The following is a 25,165-nucleotide window of genomic DNA, read 5'->3' as shown; positions in this document are numbered from 1 at the left end:
AAAAATAGTTACAGGATAAATTTTACGTTGTATATGTATTTTGCCACATACACAAGAAACCAAACACTCCACAGATACCCACAAGGCCTCACCTCTCCTGAAAGCATCGAGTCATGCCTGAATCAAATCAAATCTGAATAAGCAGACACAGCCTTGATGGATTTTTTTTGAAAAGAAATAAAAATACCAGCAAACATATGAATTATGGCCTAGCGCAATTTTTTATTTTTTCTTTTGGCCAACCCTGTCTTTCAAAGCATGGCATCTTTGGGGAAAAGTGAAACAAAGGGGCCTTGATAGAAGGTTGGCTTGGGTGAGTGCCCTGGTCTCCCCCTAGGCTGTGATTCTGTGGTTGGGGAGGCCATGCTAAGGGAAAAACATGCACTGGAGGAAAGACCAGACAGTGTCTCCCAACAGATCTCCCCAGCCACAGGGACAAGCCTTTGGATTTAAGATGGCCCTTTCTCTGGTCTGTTTTTAGAGCCTGGCATCAGAGTTGTTTAAGGCAAGCAGCCGGGAATTCTCCAGCCTATACTCTAGTGACACAGAACACTGACAGAGAACCAGAAGTGGGTCCCAGACACGTACTAGCGAATGAGGGACAGGATGGCACACCCTTTCCTGAGACCCTCGTCCGTCATTCCTAGACACTTTGACTGGGGTGGGGTCATGATGGATCTTGGCAGCCTGCTCCATTCATGGGTTATAGATAGCATACACAGAACAGCGCAAGCCAGATATTACAAGAGTAAACACAATAGACTCTCACTTCCCAGACCAAGAGCTTGGGGCGGGAGGGTGCGATTGCTGGTTCTGTGAGCATTCTGGCTCACCATCAGGCAAACAGCATTTGTGGGAATTTCCACCTCTCCTCCCCAATCCACCTTCCTTGAGAGGCAGGAAGGGGCATGGGAATAAGCCATCAGAAGACAATTCTAACTCAAACCCTGCCCCCCACCCCCACCGTGGGCCCCTCTTGGTCCTTTTGAGCCTCAGTTACTTCGAGAATGGCAGAATCTCCTTCAGCCCATTTGCATGGGTCAAACGTGTCTGGGGACATGCTTGTAGAAAATACTGTACAATGGCTTAGAAGTTTTCTTCTGCCCCTACATCTAGTTAGTACTTAGAGTGGAGTCAACAGGGTTAAGTCATCGTGTGTCAATTAAGAAAACTAGTGGAGCCTCAGAGTCACATTCTCTGCCCTGGAAATGTTTCTTTTTTATTCACTAAAATTCTGGCAACAGTGTGTGTTCTATAGAGATAAGGAGGAAGTATCCAGTTAACTACAGATGACTGGGGCCATGCAAGGATCACAGGGTAATCCCAATTCCTCCCACCTCCTGGAGAGAAGCCTCTCTCCTCAAGGTGATGCAGGCATGCTGGGTGAGAGCCAGAGCAAACAAGGGGTGGATCCCATCCTTTTTTAGGGCACATGAGTTATCCATGCTATGGAGAGGTTTAGTGCTTGTCATCCCAGAGGCCTCAGGGGACACCGTAGCTTTGGTTGGCCAACTTCGCCCCCACAATCCCCTGGAGGGAGCAGGGAAAGGGCCTTGGGAATGCTGTGTACTTGTAGCTCTAGTGAGCAGATGTATTTTGGAAGGCTGAAAGCGGGTGCTCTGCCCTCCTTTCCTCCTGTCTGTGAATAAATAAACTGATGCTTCTTGTGACCCTGCAGCTGCCTGTCACATTGTGAGCTCTGATCTGGGTCTGGGTGATGGTGGTGGGTCCTATGAGAGAGGAGGGAGGGCAGACACCCCCTTCTCTGGGCTCAGACCCAGACTCTCTGCAATTGACACAGGCTCCCCAGGGATTGTTCTGCAATTGCTCAGGCATCAGTTCAGCTCAGTTCAGTCGCTCAGTCGAGTCCAACTCTTTGCGACCCAATGGACTGCAGCACAAGACCTCCCTGTCCATCACCAACTCCCGGAGCTTGCTCACTCACGTCCATCAAGTTGGTGATGCCATCCAACCAACTCATCCTCTGTTGTCCCCTTCTCCTCCTGTCCTCAATCTTTCCCAGCATCAGGGTCTTTTCCAATGAGTCAGTTCTTTGCATCAGGTGGCCAAAATATTGTAGTTTCAGCTTCAGCATCAGTCCTTTCAATTAATATTCAGGACTGATTTCCTTTAGGATTGACTGGTTTGATCTCCTTGCAGTCCAAGGGACTCTCAAGAGTCTTCTCCAACACCACAGTTCAAAAGCATCAATACTTCGGTGCTCAGCTTTCTTTATAGAGCTCATGCTCAGGCGTGACGTCCTGTTAATGGTACTTTGGGGAGAAGAGAATGGCCCTGGACACTTCTTGAAAAAAACAAGACAGACCTACACAGAACACACTGTGTTCTCTTGGGAAGGGATCAGGGGAGTGGCTTCAGTCATACATAGGAGACTCCAGGACATGGACACCAAGCATCAGATGGACAGGCCAGCTTTGCTTTTCATTTCTTCCCAAATGATTAATTAGGGTTCACATTTTTCACTGTGCTCCGCCCAAGGGGCCCTTCTGGAGGCAGCTGGAGATGGTCAAAACCAGACAGGCAGGCACTGGAGTCATGCAGGCTCTAGTTGAGAGACAGACTAGTCTCATCTCCTCTTCCAGCCTCAGTTTTGCAACCGTAGAGGGGGTATGTTATTGTTTAGTCGCTAAGTTGTGTCCAACTCTTTTGCGACCCCATGGACTGTGGCCTGCCAGGCCCCTCTGTCCGTGGGATTTCTCAGGCAAGAATACTGGAGTGGGTTGCCATTTCCTTCTCCAGGGATATTCCCAACCCAGGGATTCAACTGGCATCTCCTACTTGGCAAGCAGATTCTTTACCAGTGAGCCACCAGGGAAGCCCCAGAAGGGGGATAAGAAACACTATCCCCAAAGTGTGAGAATTCAGTGAGATGATATCTAATGATGCCTGTGGCTTCTGCTGCAGAGGGTTTCAGGGAAACAGCGCCTCTCTCTTTCCCCTCCTCTGCCTCTATCTGAGGGGGAAGGTGACAGAGAAGATTCCACGAACAATTGCCCACTGTCTTGTGTTTGAGAGGGAGACATATGGCAGCCTCTCCTAACACCACACCAGACACTGTCATGCCTGGGTGTCACATGTGTGGTCGTGGCCCTCGGGTTCAGAGGCCTGCGCTCCGCATCCCCCTCAAATGTCCCAGGCTGGGATGGTGAGGGGCAGATGGGAGCAGCCGGGACCCTCGGCGGCCAAGCTATGGTGGGCCACGCGGCCATTGCGCAGCGGGAGTCGACCGGGCCTGGGGGCCCCGCTGCTCGGGCCCGACTCGGAGGGCAGGCCTGAGTCGCTGGGCTGCACCTCCACGAACACCCGCGTGCGCAGGAGCCGGCTGGCCCGCTGGGAGTAGGCCTCCCGGTGGCTCCCCCACGGCGGCGCGCAGAGCTGGGCGCGGAAGGCGGCCTGGAAGCCTCGGCGGAAGTTCTCGTTGAAGTAGCCGTAGATGATGGGGTTGGCGCTGCTGTTGAAGAAGGCCAGCCAGTGGGCGAAGGGGAAGGCGTAGGCGGTAACCAGGTGTAGCTGCGGCTCGCTTAGCTGCCCGTAGTCGATGAGGAGCAGCAGCGCCCAGAGCGGCAGCCAGGACAGCGTGAAGAACAGCGCCACCATAACCAGCATGTGCACCACTCGCGCCCTGCGCCGCGCGCCTCGCCCGCCCTCCCCCGCCGCCTCCTCGCCGCCGGCGCACGCGGGCCCCGGGGCCTGGCACAGCTTGCGGGCGATGCGCGCGTACATGACCACGATCAGCGCCAGCGGCGCCAGGTAGATATGCGAGAAGAGCACGGCCGTGTAGACCTTGCGCATGCCCTTCTCGGGCCAGGCCTCCCAGCACGAGTAGAGCGGGTAGGAGCGGTTGCGGGCGTCCACCATGAAGTGATGCTCCTCGCGCGTGACGGTCAGCGTGATGGCCGAGGGGCACATGATGAGCAGGGCCAGCGCCCAGATAACCGCGATGGTGACCAGCGCCTTCCGCAGGGTCAGCTTCTCGCGGAAGGGGTGCACGATGCAGCGGAACCTGCGGCGACGGAGGAAAGAAAAGCAGGGGGTCTGGGAGGGTCCCAAGGGTCCCAGGGATGAGCGCCAACCCCTGGAGGGCAGAGGGCTGGGGGCTGGCGGGGTTGGGGCAGTTCACCTCCACCATTGCACCTTAGGTGGTGTCAAAGAAGGCTCGGGTGTTAATTATGTTCGTTGACAAGCAAATTGGTTTCTCACCTGTAGGGCAATCAACTCCAAGGTTGGGTGGCCATGGAACAAGACAAAAGGGCGGGTTTCACAAGAACTGAATCCTGTTAGTGCATTTTGGAGGATAAACTGAATAGCTGGCAGCTAGCAGTGACTTAGCTGGCAGATTCTGTCCCTGAGTAGGCCGATTGGGTAGGTGTATCAAAGAAAACAAATTTTAGCTGTTTATGGCTTCTCCAGAAAACCTTGGGAGTTCAGGTGTGGAGTCTATGTGACAGGTTCTCCCTATATCATCTTAGCCAGCATCCTTCCAACAGTGCCTCCATAGTATCAAGACAGTTCTGCACCATTTCCTCCTTAGGATGTCTCAGCTGTGATTATTATTACACCCTTACTTTACATATGCGATTCAGAGGTGTTAAGTAACTGGCTCAGGGTCACACAGCTAGCTAGTACCAAGGACCAAGCTTGAATACAGATTTGTCTGGCTCCACTATGCCATATAAACCGGCAGCTGTAAACCCTCACTGTGCATTAGAATCTCCCGAAGCGTTTTTAAAAATACCTAGGCCCAGTTCTCCTGGTCAAAGACGCCCATCTAGTTTAGGAAAGTCATGGGGCAATTTAAGGGCTAAACCTGCGCTAGAACACAGGCCTAGAGCTGTCTCCCATCCATCTGCTCTTTCCCCTTCACCAAACTGTCCTGCTCTCCTCCCTCCTATCCTTTTCCTCACCTGACAGCACTTTCCACTTTTCCCACAGCTTGTCTCAAGCCTTACTTTCTCAACCTACCTAACTTTGACCTCCTGGTTTCATAACATCAAATAAGGAACTGCCAGAAAACAAATAATTCTTAAAGCACACAGTACTGGCTCTAAGTGCAATAGCACTTAATAAATGGAGAAGGATCCTAGGACAGACCAGGAAGAGTTCCCGGAGGAGATAGGAACTTGAAGAATACCCAAACACCACTGGGAGACATTGTCAACGTTAACAATGACAACAAAATGAAGACCAATGAAGGAGGACGTCCCCCAGTTACCCAGCTAATTAGCAGCCTTGCAGATGGGGACCCAGTTCTATCTCCCCAGCTGCCTTCTTCACGGGGTCACAAAAGACTGGATTTGATGAGGGCAGAAGTGGAAGGACGATGAGGACACTAGATTCTAGGAAGAGTGGAGCTAGTAGTGCCTGAGTTTAGAAGACGACAAGGAGGAGGGTGTGGGTGTAAAGATGAAATAGAATGCTATTAACTGCTGACATATGGTCTCTGTACCAGGTAGTATGTATCAGCTTTACAAACAGAAGTTCACTGAAGCCTCCCAGCCAGCCAGTAGGGTGTGGAGGACTATTTGACAGGTGATAAGACAGAGGCTCAGCGTAGTTAAATGACCTACCCAAGGTCATCCAGCTAGGTAGCCCTCCAACTTACCTGCCTGCCTCCCTTGCTCTGGGATAAGCACCCTTATTGAAAGGGCTCTCGGAGAGGGAGGAGGACCCTCTTGCAACTGGGTCAGTTGTATTGCAAGCTGCTTGGTCCCTGGCTCCATTCTATTTAGCAGAACCACGCTTATCAGAGACTCTGATGGAATCTGAGGCTGAAAGACCAGAAGCAGCAGAAGATGGTGGAGTTGGGGAGTCAGGGACCAGCTAGGAGGTCTGCCCCCCAGGAGACAAGGACTGTCCCCAAGCTCCTCTTAGGGCCCAAGAATACCTTTTAAACCTCCTCAGAAGCTGCCTCAAGGTCTTCCAGAAAGAGGTGGCAGTATCCTCTGCAGTCCCCCAGTTCTAGAGGGCAGGCAGCCCCACCACCCTTCCCTCTGTGGCTCAGGACCACAGATCGCAGAGCAGTCCTGGCCTTCTAGCAGGCCCAGCAGTGGAAACAGCAGCTAGTCCTCACGCTGTGCCCCAGTCAGCCCAGGGTAACCCAGCCAGGAACCCTCTCACCTTTCCACAGCAATGGCCACCAGCGTGAAAACGGAAGCAGACACTGACATGCCCTGCACCAAGCCGCTCATCTTGCACGTGGCGTTGTCAAAGGGCCAGCCTGCAAAGACAGAGGCCACTACAAAGTGAGAGACGCCTCATCCACAAAGAGCCAGAGACCTCCAGCCACCTGGGCCAGTCCCCTCTGTGGCTTGTATCTTCCCTCCAGTCAAGCTAGGTTGTCATTCCACCTCTGCTCACACACTTCCAGGAGTGAGGAGCTGACCGGCCGGTACCTCCGTGGACAGTCCTACTAGAGACAGCCTTTATACTGACCAGCAATTTTTCTCCATGAACTTTAGATTCATCCAGCCCTGCCTGGATTTCTGCTCCCATAGACCAGCTCCAAGTTTGAGGCCAGTAGTTCTCAAACCTGGCTGCTCACTAGAATCAACTGAGAGCTTGGAAAAGGATCAGTGCCCAGGACCATGCCAGACTAATCACAAACAGAATCTCTAAGGGTGGGACTCAGACCACCATATTTTCCAAATTGACCCAGGAGATTTAAGTGGCAGCTGAAGTGGAGACCCACTAGGACAGATCCATCCTGACTCACAAGTGGGGGAGGTATAAGCAGCTCCAGCCCATCCTACCTGAGGTCCTCACTCTGACCCCTGAGCTTCTGCTTTCTCATGAGACCTGGGTCCCACCTGCTTTCAGGACTGGTAGCCAGGTTCACCTCTTGGCTGCCTGCGGCCCTGTGTTGGTAACTACCTGGTGTTTCCAGCCCTCTAGGCCTGGGATGGGGAGGGGCAGCTTGTTCTTGTCTGTTGTACCTGTGGACAGGAGTCATCTCCCAAGACTGGGGTCTTCTTTCACCAACAGCCTCTGCTGTGTTGATTTTCTGTCTGCACCCTTACAAGGTACCAAGCGCTGGCCCGCTCAGTCCTCACCCCAGCCCCATTACTGTCTCCTTTTTACAGATGTGAAAATGAAGGGGGAGATTAATTTACAATCTCTTTGTCTCTAAATCACTATGGATCAGTGCTGAGAGTTTGATCTGGGTGCCAGGGAGTTTAAATGTCATGGAAAGTCAATATCGCTGTAGAGAGCAGGTGGAAAAACATGAAAAAATGTTCAAACCTCATTCAAAATTAGAAAAACGCAAATGATACTTGCTGTGGAGAAATAGGAGCTCTCAGACATCACTGGTGGGAATGCAAAGCATTACAGTCCTTCTGGAGGGGAACTAAGCAATGCCTAACTTATGCACTTGTCTTTTGATCTAACAGTCTCACTCTACTCTGAATCTACACCTCTGATGACACAAAATACATATGCACAGGGTTATTCATTGTAGTACTGTTGTAACTGCAAAATATCAGAGAAACTCTAAATGCCCACATTAAGAAGTTGTTGAATAAACAATGGTTTATACAGATAAAAAAGGACTGGCAGACACTACTGTAACCAGCTAGTGACCTCATCGCACTATTGTTAACTGGTGAGTGAGCATGCGTGTGTGCACATCTGTGTATGCACATGTGCAGGTGTGTGTGCACGCATATGTTTGTGTGTGTTTTGGGAAGAAGGATGCATGGCCTCTGTTCAGCATCCCTGAAAGAACCTGCGATTCAGCTGTGATTAAAGATCCCACCAGGCTTAGCCAGAGGACAGCCACGGGGAAAGTGACAGCCCTGGCTTCACTTTCTGGGTTTGTGAGTCCCCCAACCTCACATCAGCTGTGGTGTGTGGTAGTGTGTGCTCAGTCATGTCCGACTGTTTGTGATCCCATGGACTGTAGCCTGCCAGGCTCCACTGTCCATGGGATTCTCAGGCAATAATACTGGACTGGGTTGTCATTTCCTCCTCCAGGGGAGCTTCCCAACCCCAGGGATAGAATCTGCATCTCCTGTATCTCCTACATTCCAGGCAGATGCTTTATTGCTGAGCCACCTGGGAAGCCCAAATGGCTGGCATAAGGGGGAGCATCCTTGTGTGGGCTCGAACCGCTAGCCTTTCAGTTAACAGTCCAACGTGCTAACCAACTATTCCACAGAGACACCAAAGTCACTCCAAACGGGGCTGCCCAGACTCTGAATCCTAAGTTTCTGGGAGCTCTGAGTGCAGAAGCTGCAGGCACAGACCTCTAGGGGTCTCCCCAGCTCTGGAAACTAGTCCTTCCCACCTAGAATCCATGGCACTGTACTCTGAAACAAGAAAAGTGAATCCTGGGAGAAGGTAGATGATAGTGGGATCCTTCTGACATTTTTAGATGCTGGGCGGGAATTTAGAAGTCAAGGGGCCTAGTTCTGCTTGAATCCCTCTACCAGATCCCTGCTAAACAGCCAGCCAGTCCCTACTTAGACACTCCCAGTGACAGGGAGCACAAGACCTGTAGGCAGGAACCCTTTTTCTGGTGGAGAACATCTCAAATTAGTTTTTAGGTCCCTATTCAGAGGAAACCTGCCGTCTTAGCACTTCTTCCTGCTGGTTCTAGTTCTGCCCAGAACTAGATGGGACCTCCCCTGGAGAGTAGGACTGAACGGTGCAGTGGTTAGAAATACAGATGTGAGAATGTGGGACTTGACACTTAGTTGTGTAAACTACAGAACCACCACTTAATCACTCAGAGCCTCAGTTTCCTCATCCATCAATTGGGGATAACAATAATGCATTCTTCATCGGATTGTTGTGAGGATTAGTTAAAATAATGCAGGAAGAATAAGTCACACAAAGCCTGGAACAAAGCAAATGGTTAATTCATTGTATCTGTTATTTCTAGTCTAATCCCTCAGCCATAAGACTGGGGAGTTTGAGACAATGGCACCTTGGTCAGGAGACCAGGCCAGCCACGATTTCAGGGGGAAGCTGCCTCTATTGCCCCTACTCACCAGTGATGAGGTTGTCCACAAGGGTGGTGGGCATGCAGAAGATGCCCACCAGCAGGTCGCTGATGGCCAGGTTGAGGATAAACATGTTGGTGACAGTGCGCATGTGCCGGTTCTTGAGCACGATGAAGCAGACCAGCGTATTGCCCACCATGCAGAGGAGGAAGATGAGTACATAGGCCACAATGAACATGGCAGCCACCGGGGAGGAGTGCTGGTAGTAGGAGGAGAAGGTGAGGTTTGCAGCCGGGGTGGCCTGAGCATCACTTCCATTCTCGCTTGGGGGCCAGCTGCTGTTGGAAGGCTGGGCAGGCTCCCCTAAGCGCAAAGGAGCACACAGGTCAGGATCTTAGGTGAAGAAGAGATGACTGACTTCTCACCACTGGGAGATCCTTCTGTGCTCCAGACCCGGACCATGCCCAGCACCTGGACATGAGCTCAACTCCAATTGCAGCTGGATTCACCGATCCAAGACTTGCAACTCACAGCCATTCAGACCCTGATCTCACACCCACTCAGACCATGATCTCACACCTCCCAACCCGCTTGTCCACCTGTCATTTCATTTCCCAATGTTGGTCACTCTCCAATTGCACACAGTCCCACTGTGCCACATCCAGGCCCCATACTTCTCAGCCCTGCTCTCTGCCCCAGAGGCTGACCTCTCAGGAACCTATGTCAGCCAGGTTCCCTTGCTCTCTGGGTCTTTTTTTTTTTTTTTTTAGTTGGAGTACAGTTCATTCATAGTGTTGTTTCTGCTGTACAGCAAAAGTGAGTCAGTTATACATGTATGTATGTATGTGTATATATATATATATATATACACATACATACATATAGGCTTCCCTGGTGGCTCAGAGGTTAAAGCGTCTGCCTGCAATGTGGGAGACCTGGGTTCGATCCCTGGGTCAGGAAGATACCCTGGACAAGGAAATGGCAACCCACTCCAGTATTCTTGCCTGGAGAATCCCATGGAGGGAGGAGCCTGGTAGGCTACAGCTACAGTCAACGGGCTTGCAAAGAGTCAGACACAACTGAGCTACTTCACTTTCATATATATATATATATATATATCTCCACTCTTTTTTAGATTCTATTCCCTGCCTTCTGGTTTTTTAACTGGGTTTCAGCCAATGGGAGGCACTGAAGGAGATTGAAGGAGTGGAGGAGAGAGAGGTCAGGGTATTCATCTCTTGATTCCCTCCCTGCCTGGACCAGGTCTGCCCATGGGGCTGTCTTTATGGGTGCAGCTCCGGCTGGGTAACTCCTCTTCCACGGCGCCAGTTCCTGCAGGGCTGCAATGACAAGGTTCCCCCTCTGCAGCAACAGCTTCCTGTGGTTGGCCGTCCCTGTGTGCATCACCATCCCATGCTGATTCTCTTGCCCTCCTCTCCCCGCTGTCAAGTCTCTCTACCAAACTCTCTTCAGTTAAACCCTTCCTGAGTGCACCACCTGTTTTCTTCTGGGATCCTATTGCTGCTGCTAAGTCGCTTCAGTCGTGTCCGACTCTGTGCAACCCAGTGGACGGCAGCCCACCAGGCTCCCCCGTCCCTGGGATTCTCCAGGCAAGAACACTGGAGTGGGTGTCATTTCCTTCTCCAATGCATGAAAGTGAAAAGTGAAAGTGAAGTCGCTCAGTCATGTCTGACTCCTAGCGACCCCATGGACTGCAGCCTACCAGGCTCCTCTGTCCATGGGATTCTCCAGCCAAGAGTACTGGAGTGGGGTGCCATTGCCTTCTCCGATTACACCCTCAATATCTTTGGCATCCCTCCTCATCATCGCCACAGACTTTAGTTGTGGAAGACCAGAAGGCAGCAGAGAGAGGAAGACTAAAAGGGGCCTCTGAACCAGGGCTGAGGATCAAAGGCACACATTCAATTCTTCAGACCATCCAAAGCCAAGGCCACCACCCATCCTTCACCTTCTCCCATTGTGGTATCAGCTGCTTCATTTGCACAGCTTTTAGCCAAGAGTTTCCATATCTACTGGGCTTCCCTGGTGGCTCAGATGGTAAAGAATCTGCCTGCAGTGTAGGAGACTCAGGTTCAATCCCTGTGTTGGGAAGCTCCCCTGAAGAAGGGCAAGGCAACCCACTCCAATATTCTTGCCGGGAGAATCCCATAGACAGAGGAGCCTGGCAGGATATAGGGGTTGCCAAGAGTTGGACATGACTGAGCAACTAACATTTTCACTTTTCCATATCTGTTATTTGATCCAATCCTTCCTGCTATCTCATGAGGTAAATAGGTTAGGTATTAACCCCATTTGAAATGGCAGGACTGTGACCAGAGGGGTTCCCAGACTTGCTCAAGAGAACACTAATCTCTGCAGCTGAGTTGCCATGGTTCTGTGTCTCTAATGTGCCTCAGGCTTCAGTGTGTGTTTCTCCAGGCACCTTTGGAAGGAGTGGCTGAGTGTCCAACCACAAATCTTCTGGGAAGTCATTAGTTGTGGTGACTCATGATATTGTCTTGTAAACTCTCCTCCTGCTTTCCTCTGGGACTGAATGGGGCCTGTTCAGGAGATGAGGAGTCACTGGGGAGTTTCTATTGCATATAGAGCTCAGCCACTGGCCTGGAGGCCCACAGGAGCCTTGGGACCAGAGACTAGAAAGACCCTGGGGGAAGCACAGGATAATAAGCTGGCACAGTGGGGCCACAGGGACCAGCAGGTGCAGGGGGGCACTCGGGTCAGAGGAGAAGGGTGTGCCAGTGGAGGAGGAGGAGACGCTGGAAGTGTTGGGTGCACAGTGAGAGAAGGAAATGATACTACTCTGCTTAGGCCCTCCAGGGGCATCCGATTGTACCCAAACATCTTTATTTTAATATGACAAACATGTACAAGAGAGAATGTAAGGGTGAATGTATATAAGAGTATATAGTTTAATGAACCATGACGAGAGAAGGGTATGAAGAACCTCCAAGCGTACATTATTCACCTTCAACAATTACCATCTCAAGGCCAATCTTGCTTCATCCATACCCACACCTCTCCCTGGATGATTTTGAAGCACAATCACTTCTCTTTCGTTCATAAATATTTCAGATTGTGTTTCTAAAATGTAGGACTCAAAAAATCCATAACCCAGTGTCAAAATTAACCATTGTGTCACAATATTATCAATTATCCAGCATTCAAAATTCCCTCATTGTTAGATATTTTAACTAATTTATTTTTTACTGAAGGATTTACAGAATTTTTTAAATAACTGGTTTGTCTGAGTGAGGATCCAAATGAGATTTCCATTTCTATTATGTATTATTATGTGGCAAACCACCCCAAAATCTAGTGACATGGCACTGTGGTTTAGTCATCTGAGTGGCCCTTCTGCAGGTCTCTCTTGGGATCATATAAATGTCTGTAGAATTTCTCACAGACTGGATTTTGCTGATTGCCCCCTCTTGATGTCATTTTACACATTCTGCTCTCTGTCTGCTGTATTTCCTGTAAATAACAGTTAGATCTAGAGGCTTGATCTGATTATGTCTGGTGGACTCTCTCTTTCTCTCTCTCTCTCTTTTTTTTTTTTTTGGCTGCAGCTTGCAGAATCCTGGGCTGCAGTGGTGAAAACCTGGAATCTTAACCACTAGGTCACCAGGGAACTCCTTGGTGGTCTCTTTCTTAATGCTAAGGTTGAACAGTGGGCTTAAGTGATGTCAGCTTGATCCCTCCTCTATCAAGTTTCCCATTAGCTTTCACCAATGTTTTCAGCAGGAGCCACTAACTGTTGCCTAGACTCCTCATTGCATCTCATATACAACCCAAACTCCTTACTGCACCGTCTGATCCCTGTTGCCATCCATCTGGCCTCATCCCCCTGCTACCCTCCCCTTTGTCCTTTGTGCTCTGGTCCCCTCTTGATGCCTCCAACGCACTCTTGCTCTTTCCAATCTCAACACTTTAATCTCTTCCTAGTCCCTCTGCCTTTCCCCCTCCTTTAGCGTTCAGCTTAAATACTGTCTTCTTGAAGAAGCATGACCTGATTATTTAATTTAGGTGCCCACTATTATCTCTCATGGCATCTTGCTTATTTTCTTCCATTTGTGAATATTTTCTTTGCTCCCAGGTTTATTGGATTTTTTTTTTTTCCTCCAACTTTGAAAATCATCTTCTGGAGAGGAAGGATCTTTTCTTTCTCATTGATGGGGAGATATCCTCAGCATCTCAGCAGGGCCTGATCATTGTGTTAATAAATGGTTTACTAAATGGTTGTTAAGAGGATAAATACGTGTATGAAGAGAAAAAGGAAGGAAAGGCAGATCCTGATGTCGGGTGACAGGGTCCTGCTCAAGGCTGGCATTGCTAGTGTTGAGAGGCCTTTTCCAGGGTCCTCTGGAAAGAACCCCCACCACAGTCTGTTAGAAGCCTCCTTAGTTAGCTCACTCTTGCTGAGCCTCAAAATCGACCTGAATAACTTGGGGAAATCTGTGGGTGTGGATGAGTAGAGGAAACTGTCAAAACCTGCCCAACTAAATTCTAGCCTGTGTGTTTGCCCCACTGCCTTTCACTTGGTTTCAAGGGACTGCTTAGTGAGCTCATATCCCAAAGGCTGGCCCTGAAAAGTGTCTGGGAGCAACCCTGACCATCCCTGGACCCTTGGCTGAGCCTGAGCATCAGTCTCTACACTTAGGACAGTTTCCAGCACTGTAGACTGATTTATTCTCAATTTAGTTAAACTCCTTCCTATTCCTGGCAATTCCCCTGGCTGGTGGTGAGATGGGTTGCAGGCAGGCAGGCCTCCCACCCCATCTGGACCCCATACCAGAAGCTGGAGACCTCATTAACACCTGGACTTGTCCTTCTGGGGATCTGCCTGGTACCCTTGTGGATACATTACAGCCTGTGAAAATTTCATCCGCTGGACCCAATTATGCCATTCCCCTTTCCTCCAGGGCATTCTGATGATCTCAGAGATTAAGCTCTAAGCCACTGAAAGTCTGGGGCCAGAGAAGATGAGGAAGCTCTGGTTCTCAGTGTGTAGTCCCTGACCAGCAGCATCAGCATCACCTGGGACTTGCTAGAAATGCATATTCTCAGGAATCATCCCTGATCTAGGGAACCAGAAACCCAGGTATCTCTGTTTTAATGTATCTTCCCCATGATTCCAATGGACACTCCAGTCTGGGAACCACAGAGCTGAAGGTCTTAGCCCAAAGACCCTGGAGGTAGTGGATGCACATAGACTGGTAAGTCCCAGCCCTCTTTTCTCCTGACTTCAGGCAATAGACAGAATATTTGTGTCTCCTCAAAATTCATACCCAGTGTGATGGTATTTGGAAGTAGGGCCTTTGGGAGTCATAGCTGACCCTTGAAAAATGCATGGGGTGGTTCAGGGCTCTGACTCCTGTGCGGTCAAAAATCCAAATATGACTTTAAATTCAGCTCAGTCAGCCCTGAATATAAATTTACAGTCAGTCCTGCGAATCCATGCATGGATTCAACAAGCCTCAGATCGTGTAGTACAGTAGTATGCATCTATTGGGAAAAAAAATCTGTGTATAAATGAAGCAGTGCAGTTCAGACCCGTGTTGTTCAAGGGTCAACTCTAATTAGGTCACAAGGGCAAGCTCTCTTGAATAGGATTAGTGCCTTCATTTTTAAAAGACCTCAGAGAGCTCCCTCGTCCCTTCCACCACATAAGGACACAGGAAGCTGTGTATAAACCAACAACAGGATCCTCACCAGACACTGGATCTGTACCTCGATCTTGGACTTGCCAGTCTCCGGATCTGTAACAGGTCAGTTTCTGCTGTTGAACAGCCACAAGGTGGCGCAGTGGGAAAGAATCCGCCTGCCAGGGCAGGAGACTGCAAGGGTTACGGGCTTGATCCCTGAGTCGGGGAGATCCCCTGGAGTAGGAAATGGTAACCCGCTCCAGTATTCTTGCCGGAAAAATTTCATGGACAAGAGGGGCCTGGAGGGCTACAGTCCATGAGATCGCAAAGAGGTGGACACAGCAGAGCGACAGAGCATGCGCACAGGCATAAAAGCCACCCAGCCTATGGTATTTTGTTACAGCAGCAAAACTAAGACATCTCCTCATCTGCGTGGGAGGTTACTGTTCTTGTCTTTAAAGTGGAAACACACAATTTCTGGCTGTGACCTCGGGTAGGTCATGTCACCTCTCTGGAAACCAGAGTCCTCACTAGTTAAATGGAGAGAAAGTGAAAGAAACTGAAAGTCGCTCAGTCGTGTCCGACTCTTTGCTACTGCATGGACTGTCCATGAAACTCTCTACGCCAGAATACTGGAGTAGGTAGCCTTTCTCCTCTCCAGGGAATCTTCCCAACCTAGGCATCAAACCCAGGTCTCCTGCATTGCAGGCGGATTCTTTATCAGCTGAGCCACAAGGGAAGCCCAAAACGGAGATAAGCTCACACTGACTGAAAAAAGTGAGATATGTGAAGAAAACTTGACACAATGCGGGACACACAGCACTCAATGTGTTAACCCAGCAGCAGCTGTGCTGCTGGTATTAAACTGCACAATGGATCCGAGGGTAATATTTTATAATACTCTTGTTGTGGGCCTCCCTGAAAAGCCTGGAAGATGTGTGAGAGAGAAGGCAACACCAAAATGAAGGGCCAGAGCACGGAATCCAGCTGGGTACTCAACCAAGTTCACAGTTCTCCCACTAATGATTGTATCGTTAGCGCCACCTACTGGTCTGCCCTGGTACCACAGAGAGCTCAGCCCTAGATTAGAGACCCAGTTAGTTACCTGGTGGCTCAGACGGTGAAGCGTCTGTCTACAATGCGGGAGACCCAAGTTCGAGCCCTGGGTTGGGAAGATCCCCTGGAGAAGGAAATGGAAATCCACTCCAGTACTATTGCCTGGAAAATCCCATGGACAGAGGAGCCTGGTACGCTACAGTCTGCTGCTGCTGCTGCTGCTGCTAAGTCGCTTCAGTCGTGTCCGACTCTGTGCGACCCCATAGACGGCAGCCCACCAGGCTCCCCCATCCCTGGGATTCTCCAGGCAAGAACACCAGAGTGGGTTGCCATTTCCTTCTCCAATGCAGGAAAGTGGAAAGTGAAAGTGAAGTTGCTCAGTTGTGTCCAACTCTTAGCGACCCCATGGACTGCAGCCTACCAGGCTCCTCCGCCCATGGGATTTTCCAGGCAAGAGTACTGGAGTGGGGTGCCATTGCCTTCTCCGACGCTACAGTCTATGGGGTCGCAAAGAGTCGGACACGACTGAGCAACTTCACTCCTCACTCCTATACCATTATGACCAACCTACACTGCATATTGGAGAAGGCAATGGCAACCCACTCCAGTGCTCTTGCCTGGAAAGTCCCATGGAAGGAGGAGCCTGGTAGGCTGCAGTCCATGGGGTCGAGAAGAGTCGGGCACGACTGAGTGACTTCACTCTCACTTTTCACTTTCATGCATTGGAGAAGGAAATGGCAACCCACTCCAGTATTCTTGCCTGAAGAATCCCAGGGATGGAGGAGCCTGGTGGGCTGCCATCTGTGGGGTTGCACAGAGTCGGACACGACTGAAGCAACTTAGCAGCAGCAGCAGCAGCAGCAGACACCATATTAAAAATCAGAGACATTACTTTGCCAACAAAGGTCCGTCTAGTCAAAGCTATGTTTTTTCCAGTAGTCATGTATGGATGTGAGAGTTGGACTATAAAGAAAGCTGAGGGCGGAAGAATTGATGCTTTTGAACTGTGATGTTGGAGAAGACTCTTGAGATTCCCTTGGACTGCAAGGAGATCCAACCAGTCCATCCTAAAGGAGATCAGTCCTGAATGTTCATTGGAAGGACTGATGCTGAAGCTGAAACTCCAATACTTTGGCCACTTGATGCGAAGAACTGACTCATTGGAAAAGACCATGATGCTGGGAAAGACTGAAGGCAGGAGGAGAAAGGGTTGATAGAAGATGAGATGGTTGGATGGCATCACTGATTCGATGGACATGAGTTTGAGTAAGCTCTGGGAGTTGGTGATGGACAGGGAAGCCTGGCATGCTGCAGCCCATGGGGTCGCAAAGAGCCGGACACAACTGAGTGACTGAACTGAACTATACCATTCATCGCCCACTTCCTGAGAGCCTCAGGGTGAACACGGCCTGACCTTCTGAAGAACACAAAAGAGCACAGTACAATGGCTAATAAACACATGAGACGAAAAATTCATTTGTAATCAAAGAAATGCAATTTTAAAAGAACACTGGGTGAGCATGCCATCAATCAGACTGGCAGAGAGGAAAAGCGCTTGGTGACACCAGAGGGTGGCTGTGCACTGTGGGGGTTGGAAGGACACACATCAGCTCAGCCTTTGCAAACGGGGCACATCCATCCAGCACCCTGATCCAAGACCCACTTGAAGAGCCAGCCAGTCCACTTTTAGGGATTTACTTAAGAAATAGAACAAGTGCTAATGGTGGGAGGAAATGCTGACCAAGGTGGCAATAGTTACAAAATAGTAGGTAGAAGCATTATAAACTGTGTTCCATATAAAAGTGTGTGTGTGTGTGAACAAATGACCAAAAAAACCCAGAACAAACAAAAGACATTAACAGTGTGTAACAGTGTGTTTTAAGTAATTTCTTTTTCCTTTGCACTAACTTGAGATCTAACCTTTCTAATCATAAGGAAACTCTGATAAATATGATTAAAATATTCATGACAGCAGTGGTTCTCAACTCTGACAGCCCCACTGGCAGCACTTTTGGGGGCATGGAAAGCAGAACCCACCTGGATTTCCAAGAAATTTCTGTGTCCTGCGCTGGAGGGAAACCAGCTAGCTTGCTCCTCTCTCTGGCAACCTTCCCCTGCATGGGCCACTTCCCCACAGGTCTCCCACACCAGGCAGTGTGAGCAGACATCCTCCTCGCCTCTGGCCTCCCTCAGCCACAGAGCTCCCAGGCTGGGCAGGCAGCTCTGGAGGCTGCCAGAGGCTCTGAGGAAGCCACTAGACTGGGGCTGGGCTGGGAGCAGGGTTGGAACCATGCCCTCTGGTGCCTCACTGCATAGCACACCACGCAGCCAAGGCCCAATGGGGAAGGCCTGAGAGGGACTACTGCCAGGCTGATCCAGCAACTCTGCAGGAGGACGGACAGACTGCAGTGTCTGTCTGCAGGCCCTCAGAGATCCTCCAGGCCCATTTTTGGTCCAGCCACCCAAGAATAACTCCTTCTGCCCTCCAGTCAGTATCCAGCCAGTCAGTAACCCTTGCTTAATTCGACCTGGCAAGGACACAGCTTCTAGGCCAACTCTGAGTGCCAGAAAGTTCTTCCTGTTGTTGAGTTGTCTTACTGTAACTTGTCCCCTACCTGTTCCAGTTCTGCTCCTTGAATAAGAATGGGCCCCTCTCTCCAAGGTCATCCCCCTCTCCCGGCCTTTTTCCCCAACTCTGAACATCTCAGGGTCTTTTCAGTAAGTGGGAGTTTTGGGCCCATGTCCGTCAGTCAGTTGGTTTTTATCTCCCCAGAAACTTTCCTCAAGATTACAAGCCAGATCTCCTCTCTTTCAAATGTACGCAATTGATTTTTTTGGACCTAAATTCAGGTCTTTGCAATTTACTTTACATTTCATTTTCTTGGGTTTGATCCAGTGTTCCAAAATGTTAAGATACCCTAATTTAAATTTTGAACCTGTTGCTATGTGGGTGTTATGGCTCTTATCCACAGATGTGATGAGCATGCCTTTCGTTTTCCCTCTCAATTATTTAACATCAATGTCAAGGTCAAAGTCTGAGGGCCCTCTAAGCTGCATTAAAGTTAATACAAAGTCTTGTCATCAGTCCTCCAGCCCCTTTGCCACAGCTCAGTTTCGAGGGCTCTCATGAGAGATCTTAGCAGGGTCCTGCTGAAATCTCGTAATTCATCTTTCTACCTCTTAGAAACCCAGTGTGAAAGAGGAAATGTGGGAGGTTTAGCCTGAGTTGTTTTTAGCACTAATATTGGCCCCTAATGACTACTACATTACTACATTTTTTTCTTTGGTTTTGAAAAAATTTTTTTGTTTTTATAAAAAAAGCAATATGCTTACTATAAAGCAGTTCTGAGCACTACAAAAGAAAAGAGTGAAATAAACATCCCTGAAATTTCACACCAAGAGAGGCCCCCGTGGCCATTGCCTTTGTGATGCTCCCAGCCACATCTCAAAGGTGCTGGCCAAGTCGACTGACTGTACCCTGCATTTCCAGCATCTCATCAAGCCAACAGCTTGGGCTTGGTGAGCACACCAAGGGCTCTCTGTTTTGCTTTCTTTGAAGCTCAGTTCTGTTCTTGCCTTTTCTCCTTTTCCCATCTCAGTCTCCTGACCTCTGCTTTCAGGCACCAGCTCCTTCTCTTAGGGTATACTTTCAGAAGCAGGAGCACCCAAAGATACTAGTGACCATCTCTTTGCATGTACTTTACATATACATTTAATAATAAGCCTATTTAATTTTGCATAAAGGGGATCATACTACATGTGTGTTCTAAAGCCTGCTTTTTAAAAAGTTACTCACAGTAGGTAGTAAATATATTTTCATACCAGTAAATAAAATCCTAAACACAACTCATATAGCATGTTGTTGCAAGTGCTCTCATCATTTAATTTACTTAACTTAGGAACATTAGATGATTTCTAATTTTGCACTGTGATGAAAATGCTTATGCACATATCTTTGCAAGTGTACAAGATGCCTCCTTTGAAAAAATTCTGTGATGTCTGATTGCTTTATTGTCTTCTAAGTCAGCAAAAACAAGACCTGGAGCTGACTGTGGCTCAGATCATCAGCTCCTTATTGCAGAATTCAGACTTAAATTAAAGAAGGTACGGAAAACCACTAGGCTATTGAGGTATGACCTAAATCAAATCCTTTATGATTATACAGTGGAAGTGACAAATAGACTGAAGGATTAGATCTTGTAGACAGAGTGCCTGAAGAACGATGGATGGAGGTTTGTAACAATGTACAGGAGACAGTGACCAAAACCATCCCCAAGAAAAACAAATGCAGCAAGTCAGAATGGTTGTCTGAGGAGGCCTTACAAACAGCTGAGGAAAGAAGAGAAGCAAAAGGCAAAGGAGAAAGGGAAAGATATACCCAACTGAACACAGAGTGCAAAGAATATCAAGGAGAGATAAGAAAGCCTTCTTAAGTGAACAATGCAAAGAAATAGAAAACAATAGAATGGGAAAGGCTAGAGATCTCAAGAGAATTAGAGATACAAAGGGAATGTTTTATGCAAAGATGGACACAATAAAGGACAGAAACAGTAAGGACCTAACAGAAACAGAAGAGATTAAGAAGAGGTGGCAAGAATACACAGAAAAACTGCACAAAAAAGATCTTAATGAACCGGATAACCGTGATGGTGTGATCATTCACCTAAAGCGAGACATCTTGGAGTGTGAAATCAAGTGGGCCTTAGGAAGCATTACTACAAACAAAGCTAGTAGAGGTGATGGAATTCCAGCTGAGCTATTTCAAATCCTAAAAGATGATGCTATTAAAATGTTGCACTCAATACACCAGCAAATTTGGAAAACTCAGCAATGGCCATAGGACTACAAAAATCAGTTTTCATTCCAATCCCAAAGAAGGCCAATGCCAAAGAATGTTCAAACTACCAGATAATTGTGCTCATTTCACATGCTAGCAAGGTAATCCTTCAAATCCTTCAACAGTATGTGAGCCGAGAACTTCCAGGTTTACAAGCAGAATTATAGAAAAGGCAGAGGAACTAGAGATCAAATTGCCAACATCTGTTGGATCATAGAAAAAAGCAAGAGAATTCCAGATAAACACCTACTTCTGCTTCATTGACTATGCTAAAGCCTTTGACTATGTGGATCACAACAAACTGTGGACAATTCTGAAAGAGATGGGAATACCAGACCACCTTATCTGCCTCCTGAGAAATCTGTATGCAGGTCGAGAAGCAACAGTTAGCATGGAACATGGAACAGTGGACTGGTTCCAAATGGGGAAAGAAGTATGTCAAGGCTGTATATTGTTACCCTGCTTGTTTAACTTATATGCAGAGTACATCAAGCAAAATGCTGGGCTGGATGAATCACAAGCTGGAATCAAGACTGCTGGGAGAAATATCAATAAACTCAGATATACAGATGACCCCACCCTTATGGCAGAAAGCAAAGAGGAACTAAAGAGCCTCTTGATGGAGGTGAAAGAGGAGAGTGAAAAAGCTGGCTTAAAATTCAACATTCAAAAAACGAAGATCATGGCATCCAGTCCCATCACATCATGGCAAATAGATGGGGAAACAATGGACACAGTTACAGACTTCATTTACTTGGGCTCCAAAATCACTGCAGATGGTGACTGCAGCCATGAAATTAAAAGACACTTGCTCCTTGGAAGAAAAGCTATGACAAAACCAGACAGCATATTAAAGACCAGAGACATGACTTTGCCAACTTAGGTCTGTATAGTGAAAGCTATGGTTTTTCCAGTAGTCATGTAACAAATATGAGAGTTGGACCATAAAGAAGGCTGAGCGCCAAAGAACTGATGCTTTTGAACTGTGGTGCTGGAGAGCTCTTGAGAGTCCCTTGGACAGCGAGGAGATCAAACAAGTCAATCCTAAAAGAAATCAACCCTGGATATTCATTGGAAGGGCTGATGCTGAAGCTGAAGTTCCAATATTTTGGCCACCTGATGCAAAGAACTGACTCATTGGAAATGACTGATGCTGGGAGTGATTGAGGGCAGGAAGAGAAGGGGACGACAGAGGATAAGATGGTTGGATGTCATCACTGACTCAATGGACATGAGCTTGAGCAAACTCCGGGAGATAGTGAAGGACAGGGAAGCCTGGCATGCTGCAGTCCATGGGGTCACAAAGAGTCGGACATGACTTAGTGACTGAACAAGTGTTCACTAAGTGTTTGATAATTTATTCTGAAATTTTAAATACAGGTCAATATTTTTCTTAGCAGTTTAGGGCTTGTTTTTTATCTACCTTTTCTTCCTTTCTGAAAATCAGGACATTTGCCCATCTTCAGTTGTCTGACACTTCATTCTCTGTCATTTCCTCTAAGACAAAGATTACATCGGAGAATGCCCACATCGGAGAATGCCTCCAGGTCCCTGGGATGTTATTTGTCTGAGCTTAGATTATATGTGGCTTGATGCCTTATCCAATCACTTATCTTGGGCTTCAATCTCCCCCTTATGTCCCTCATTTCACCATTTGAAGTAAAATTGCCTGTGCGGCCTGCTAGGCTGCCCTCCCTTGTGTGTTAAGGTTACATGCGCCACAAGCCCAAACCCAACGCAGGTTCCTCCGCTATCCTTATGCAAACTTTGAAAGCACTTTGCTCTGTCTTTACCAGTTTTCCTTGGCTTCTGTTCACGGAGGTTTCCGTGCTTTGCTAACACTATCCTTCCAGATCCCACTAATCTTCTAGACGCATCTTGAGTTCTGCATTTCTCATTGTATCTTGTGTGTGTGCACTTTTCAACCCTAGCTCATTGGAAAGCAACAAGTGCAGCTGCACACTGTGTTCTGTAAAACTCCCTTTTCTTTCTTACCAGCCATGTTTGCAATTGTACTGGCTTGGAATTTCCGGGTTTTATTACCTCCTGGAGCAGCCTTCTTTTACGGTATGATTTTATTCAACACATCTTGTCTTATTTTACCCTCACAGCCACACTGTGAGTCCAGCTGAATGTAAGTTTCTCCATTCAAGAGATAGGTAACCAGTTGCACAAAGTGCATGCGTGATAAGTCGCTTCAGTCGTGTCTGACTCTTTGTGACCCTATGTACTGTAGCCCACTAGGCTCCTCTGTCCATGGGATTTTCCAGGCAAGAATACTAGTGTGGGTTGCCATGCCCTCCACCAGGGGCTCTTCCCAACCCAGGGACCGAACTCACGTCTCTTATGTCTCCAGCACTGGTAGGCAGATTCTTTACCACTAGCACCACCTCGCACAGAGATTTAGGCAAATCCCCAAATCACCCAGCAAGCCAGTGGACCAGCCCTGGATTCTCCAGTTCCTTAGCTGAAAGATGGTTTCCTTTGCCTACACCAGCTGAGATAGGGGTCTGGCCCCCGACCTGCTAAGGCTGGAGCAAACAGCTTTATGGAAGACAATTTTTCCACAGACCAGGACGGGGGTGGGGGGTAGGGGAGTAAGAGGGGTGGAAGGGTGGGATGGTTTGGGGATGATTCAAATGCGTTACAGTTATTGTGCACTTTTATTTCTATTATTATTGCATCAGCTCCACTTCAGGTCACCAGGCATTAGATCCCAGAGGTTGGGGACCCCTGCCTTAAAGTTCTGGAGGTCAGGTCCGTAGTTCCCTCTCCTTTCTCCCAGGGAGGGAAATATTGCATGGAGGAGACCTTGTCTAGAATTCCATCTCTCCGACTTTGCCGCCTGGAAGGAATGACAGTTCCTTTAACGCTAATAGGCAAGCTGTCCTCATCTGGTTTCAAAGGAGCCCCCTCTCAGGCAGGAGGGAGTGTGCTAGGCACTCGGGACATAGAGGCTTCTGGGTCTTTCCCCTAACCTCTCTCTGTCTCACACACACATATTCAGGCACACACTCTACAAAGCACTCTAGGTCTTTCTCCCTCTCTCAGTGTGTGTCTGACTGTCACACACACACACACATACTCAGAGTCACAGTGTTGGGCTCTGGACAGCCCTCTGCGATCAGAACACCCCCTCCCCTCCCCTCTCTCTTGGCTAACAGCTCCTCAGTACCCATCCACTCGCCCCTAGCCTCAGCCCCGGGGTCACTCACCATCCATCCTGCCCACTCTGCCCTGCTCCAGGACGGTCCCCGACGGAGGAAGGCAGCGGGTCCCTGCGAACCGGCAAGGGACAGGGGGTCTCCGGTGCTGGGTTGAGGGCGCGGCGCGCCCTTGCCTCACAGTCCGGCGCTCGCAGGCCCTAGCCCAGAGCGGGGTCTTCCTCCCCTCGCCGCGCGGGCAGCAGCCGGGATGGAAGGCTCCCGAGCCGCGCAGCTGCCCGCCCGGCTCTAGGCTCTACTGCCCGCCGCCGGCTGCCCGCCACTCGCGCTCCCGGGCCAGGGGGACGGGGCTCGCGCCGCGCCGCGCGGTCGTCATGGCATCCGGCACACCTGTGTCGCCGCAGCGCCCCCTTGCCCGCGCGCCCGGCCCCCGGCCTCTTCCCAGATGTGGCTCCCTCCGCAGAGACGGAGCATCCCTCCAAAGTAGAGGACAACCCACTGACCACTGCAGCCCCAGCTGCGACATAACTCTGTGTCCCTCTCCCTGCGACCCCCATCCCAGCGCCTGTCCCCTACTCCTTGTCCGCATCGTAGAGGAGCCTGACCCCCAGCCAAGCACCCTGGTGGACAGGACCCTGAGGCCCTCCTGAGAAGGGGATGAGAGGCAGCTGTCATACAACATAAGGCGAGGAGAGCAAGGGACAGCTTGTCGGTAGACAGATAATCCCACATGTCTACTCCTGGGCTAGTGTCTTACCTGCAGCTGAACCTCAGTTTCTGCTTTTGTGAAACTGTTTTGAGGGAAGTAAATGAGATGATGTCAAAGTTTCTGCCCAGCATGTAGTAGATGCCCAGTAAGTGGTCCCTTGGGCTGGATGGGAGGCCACTTCCCTCCCACCATTCCAGCCCTGGTCAGGCACCACCATAGACTTGTCATTTGAATGAAGATCCCAGGTTCCAGGCAGATGGAAGAGAGTGAATGGCCCTTTCTTCTCTTTAGTGGGGAGCTCTGGGGCTTATCCTGGAGGGACTCTAGGGAAATGATTCCCACCAGGCCACTTCCTAGCCTCCCTTATCCCTCTAGCCCATTCTCTGACCCAAATGGCTGGTGGAGTCTCGTGACTGGAGGGGCCTTAGAGGACACTGAGTATAACCCTGACTGGGCAAATGTCTTAATCCTAATGGCCAGCAGTGAGTATTTCTGTCTTCCATTCGTTCTGTCTTCCCCAGGAAAGCCCTTCAGAGAGCCTGCAGGAGGGAGGGCGCCCCCTCAGGTCTGCCCTTCTGCAGGGGAAACATCTGAGTTTCTTTGGACTTTTGGCTTCCTGTGACTTGCCTCAGTTTCATCTGTAAATGGGGATGATAGCCTATCTCCTAGAGTTGTGAAGATGAAAGAAGTTCCTCTATGTAAAGCTCTTGGAATAGCACTTGACACAAGAGATCAGTATAAGTTGTTTATATCATGACTATCTTGAGTCCACC

At 49.1% G+C, this 25,165-nt stretch overlaps 1 protein-coding gene across 1 annotated transcript; it reads right to left on the bottom strand.

Annotated features, from left to right (window-relative positions):
* Nucleotides 1-1,136: 1,136 nt before the first annotated feature.
* NPFFR1 (neuropeptide FF receptor 1) lies at nt 1,137-24,209 on the bottom strand. The gene is given in 6 exon segments (XM_086381216.1): nt 1,137-4,024; nt 6,139-6,238; nt 9,012-9,326; nt 23,735-23,774; nt 23,776-23,854; nt 23,983-24,209. Coding segments are annotated over 6 exon segments (1,641 nt in total). The 3' UTR covers nt 1,137-3,144.
* Between the last annotated feature and the right edge of the window lie 956 nt (nt 24,210-25,165).

The sequence above is a fragment of the Bos grunniens genome, chromosome 28 (genome assembly GCF_055505025.1).
Source record: "Bos grunniens cultivar Pamir isolate PY7600 chromosome 28, Bosgru_T2T1.0, whole genome shotgun sequence".
Classification (NCBI taxonomy): Eukaryota; Metazoa; Chordata; class Mammalia; order Artiodactyla; family Bovidae; genus Bos; species Bos grunniens.
The sequence above is the reverse complement of the archived record's forward strand: the minus strand, read 5'-3'. Positions and strand labels throughout refer to the sequence as shown.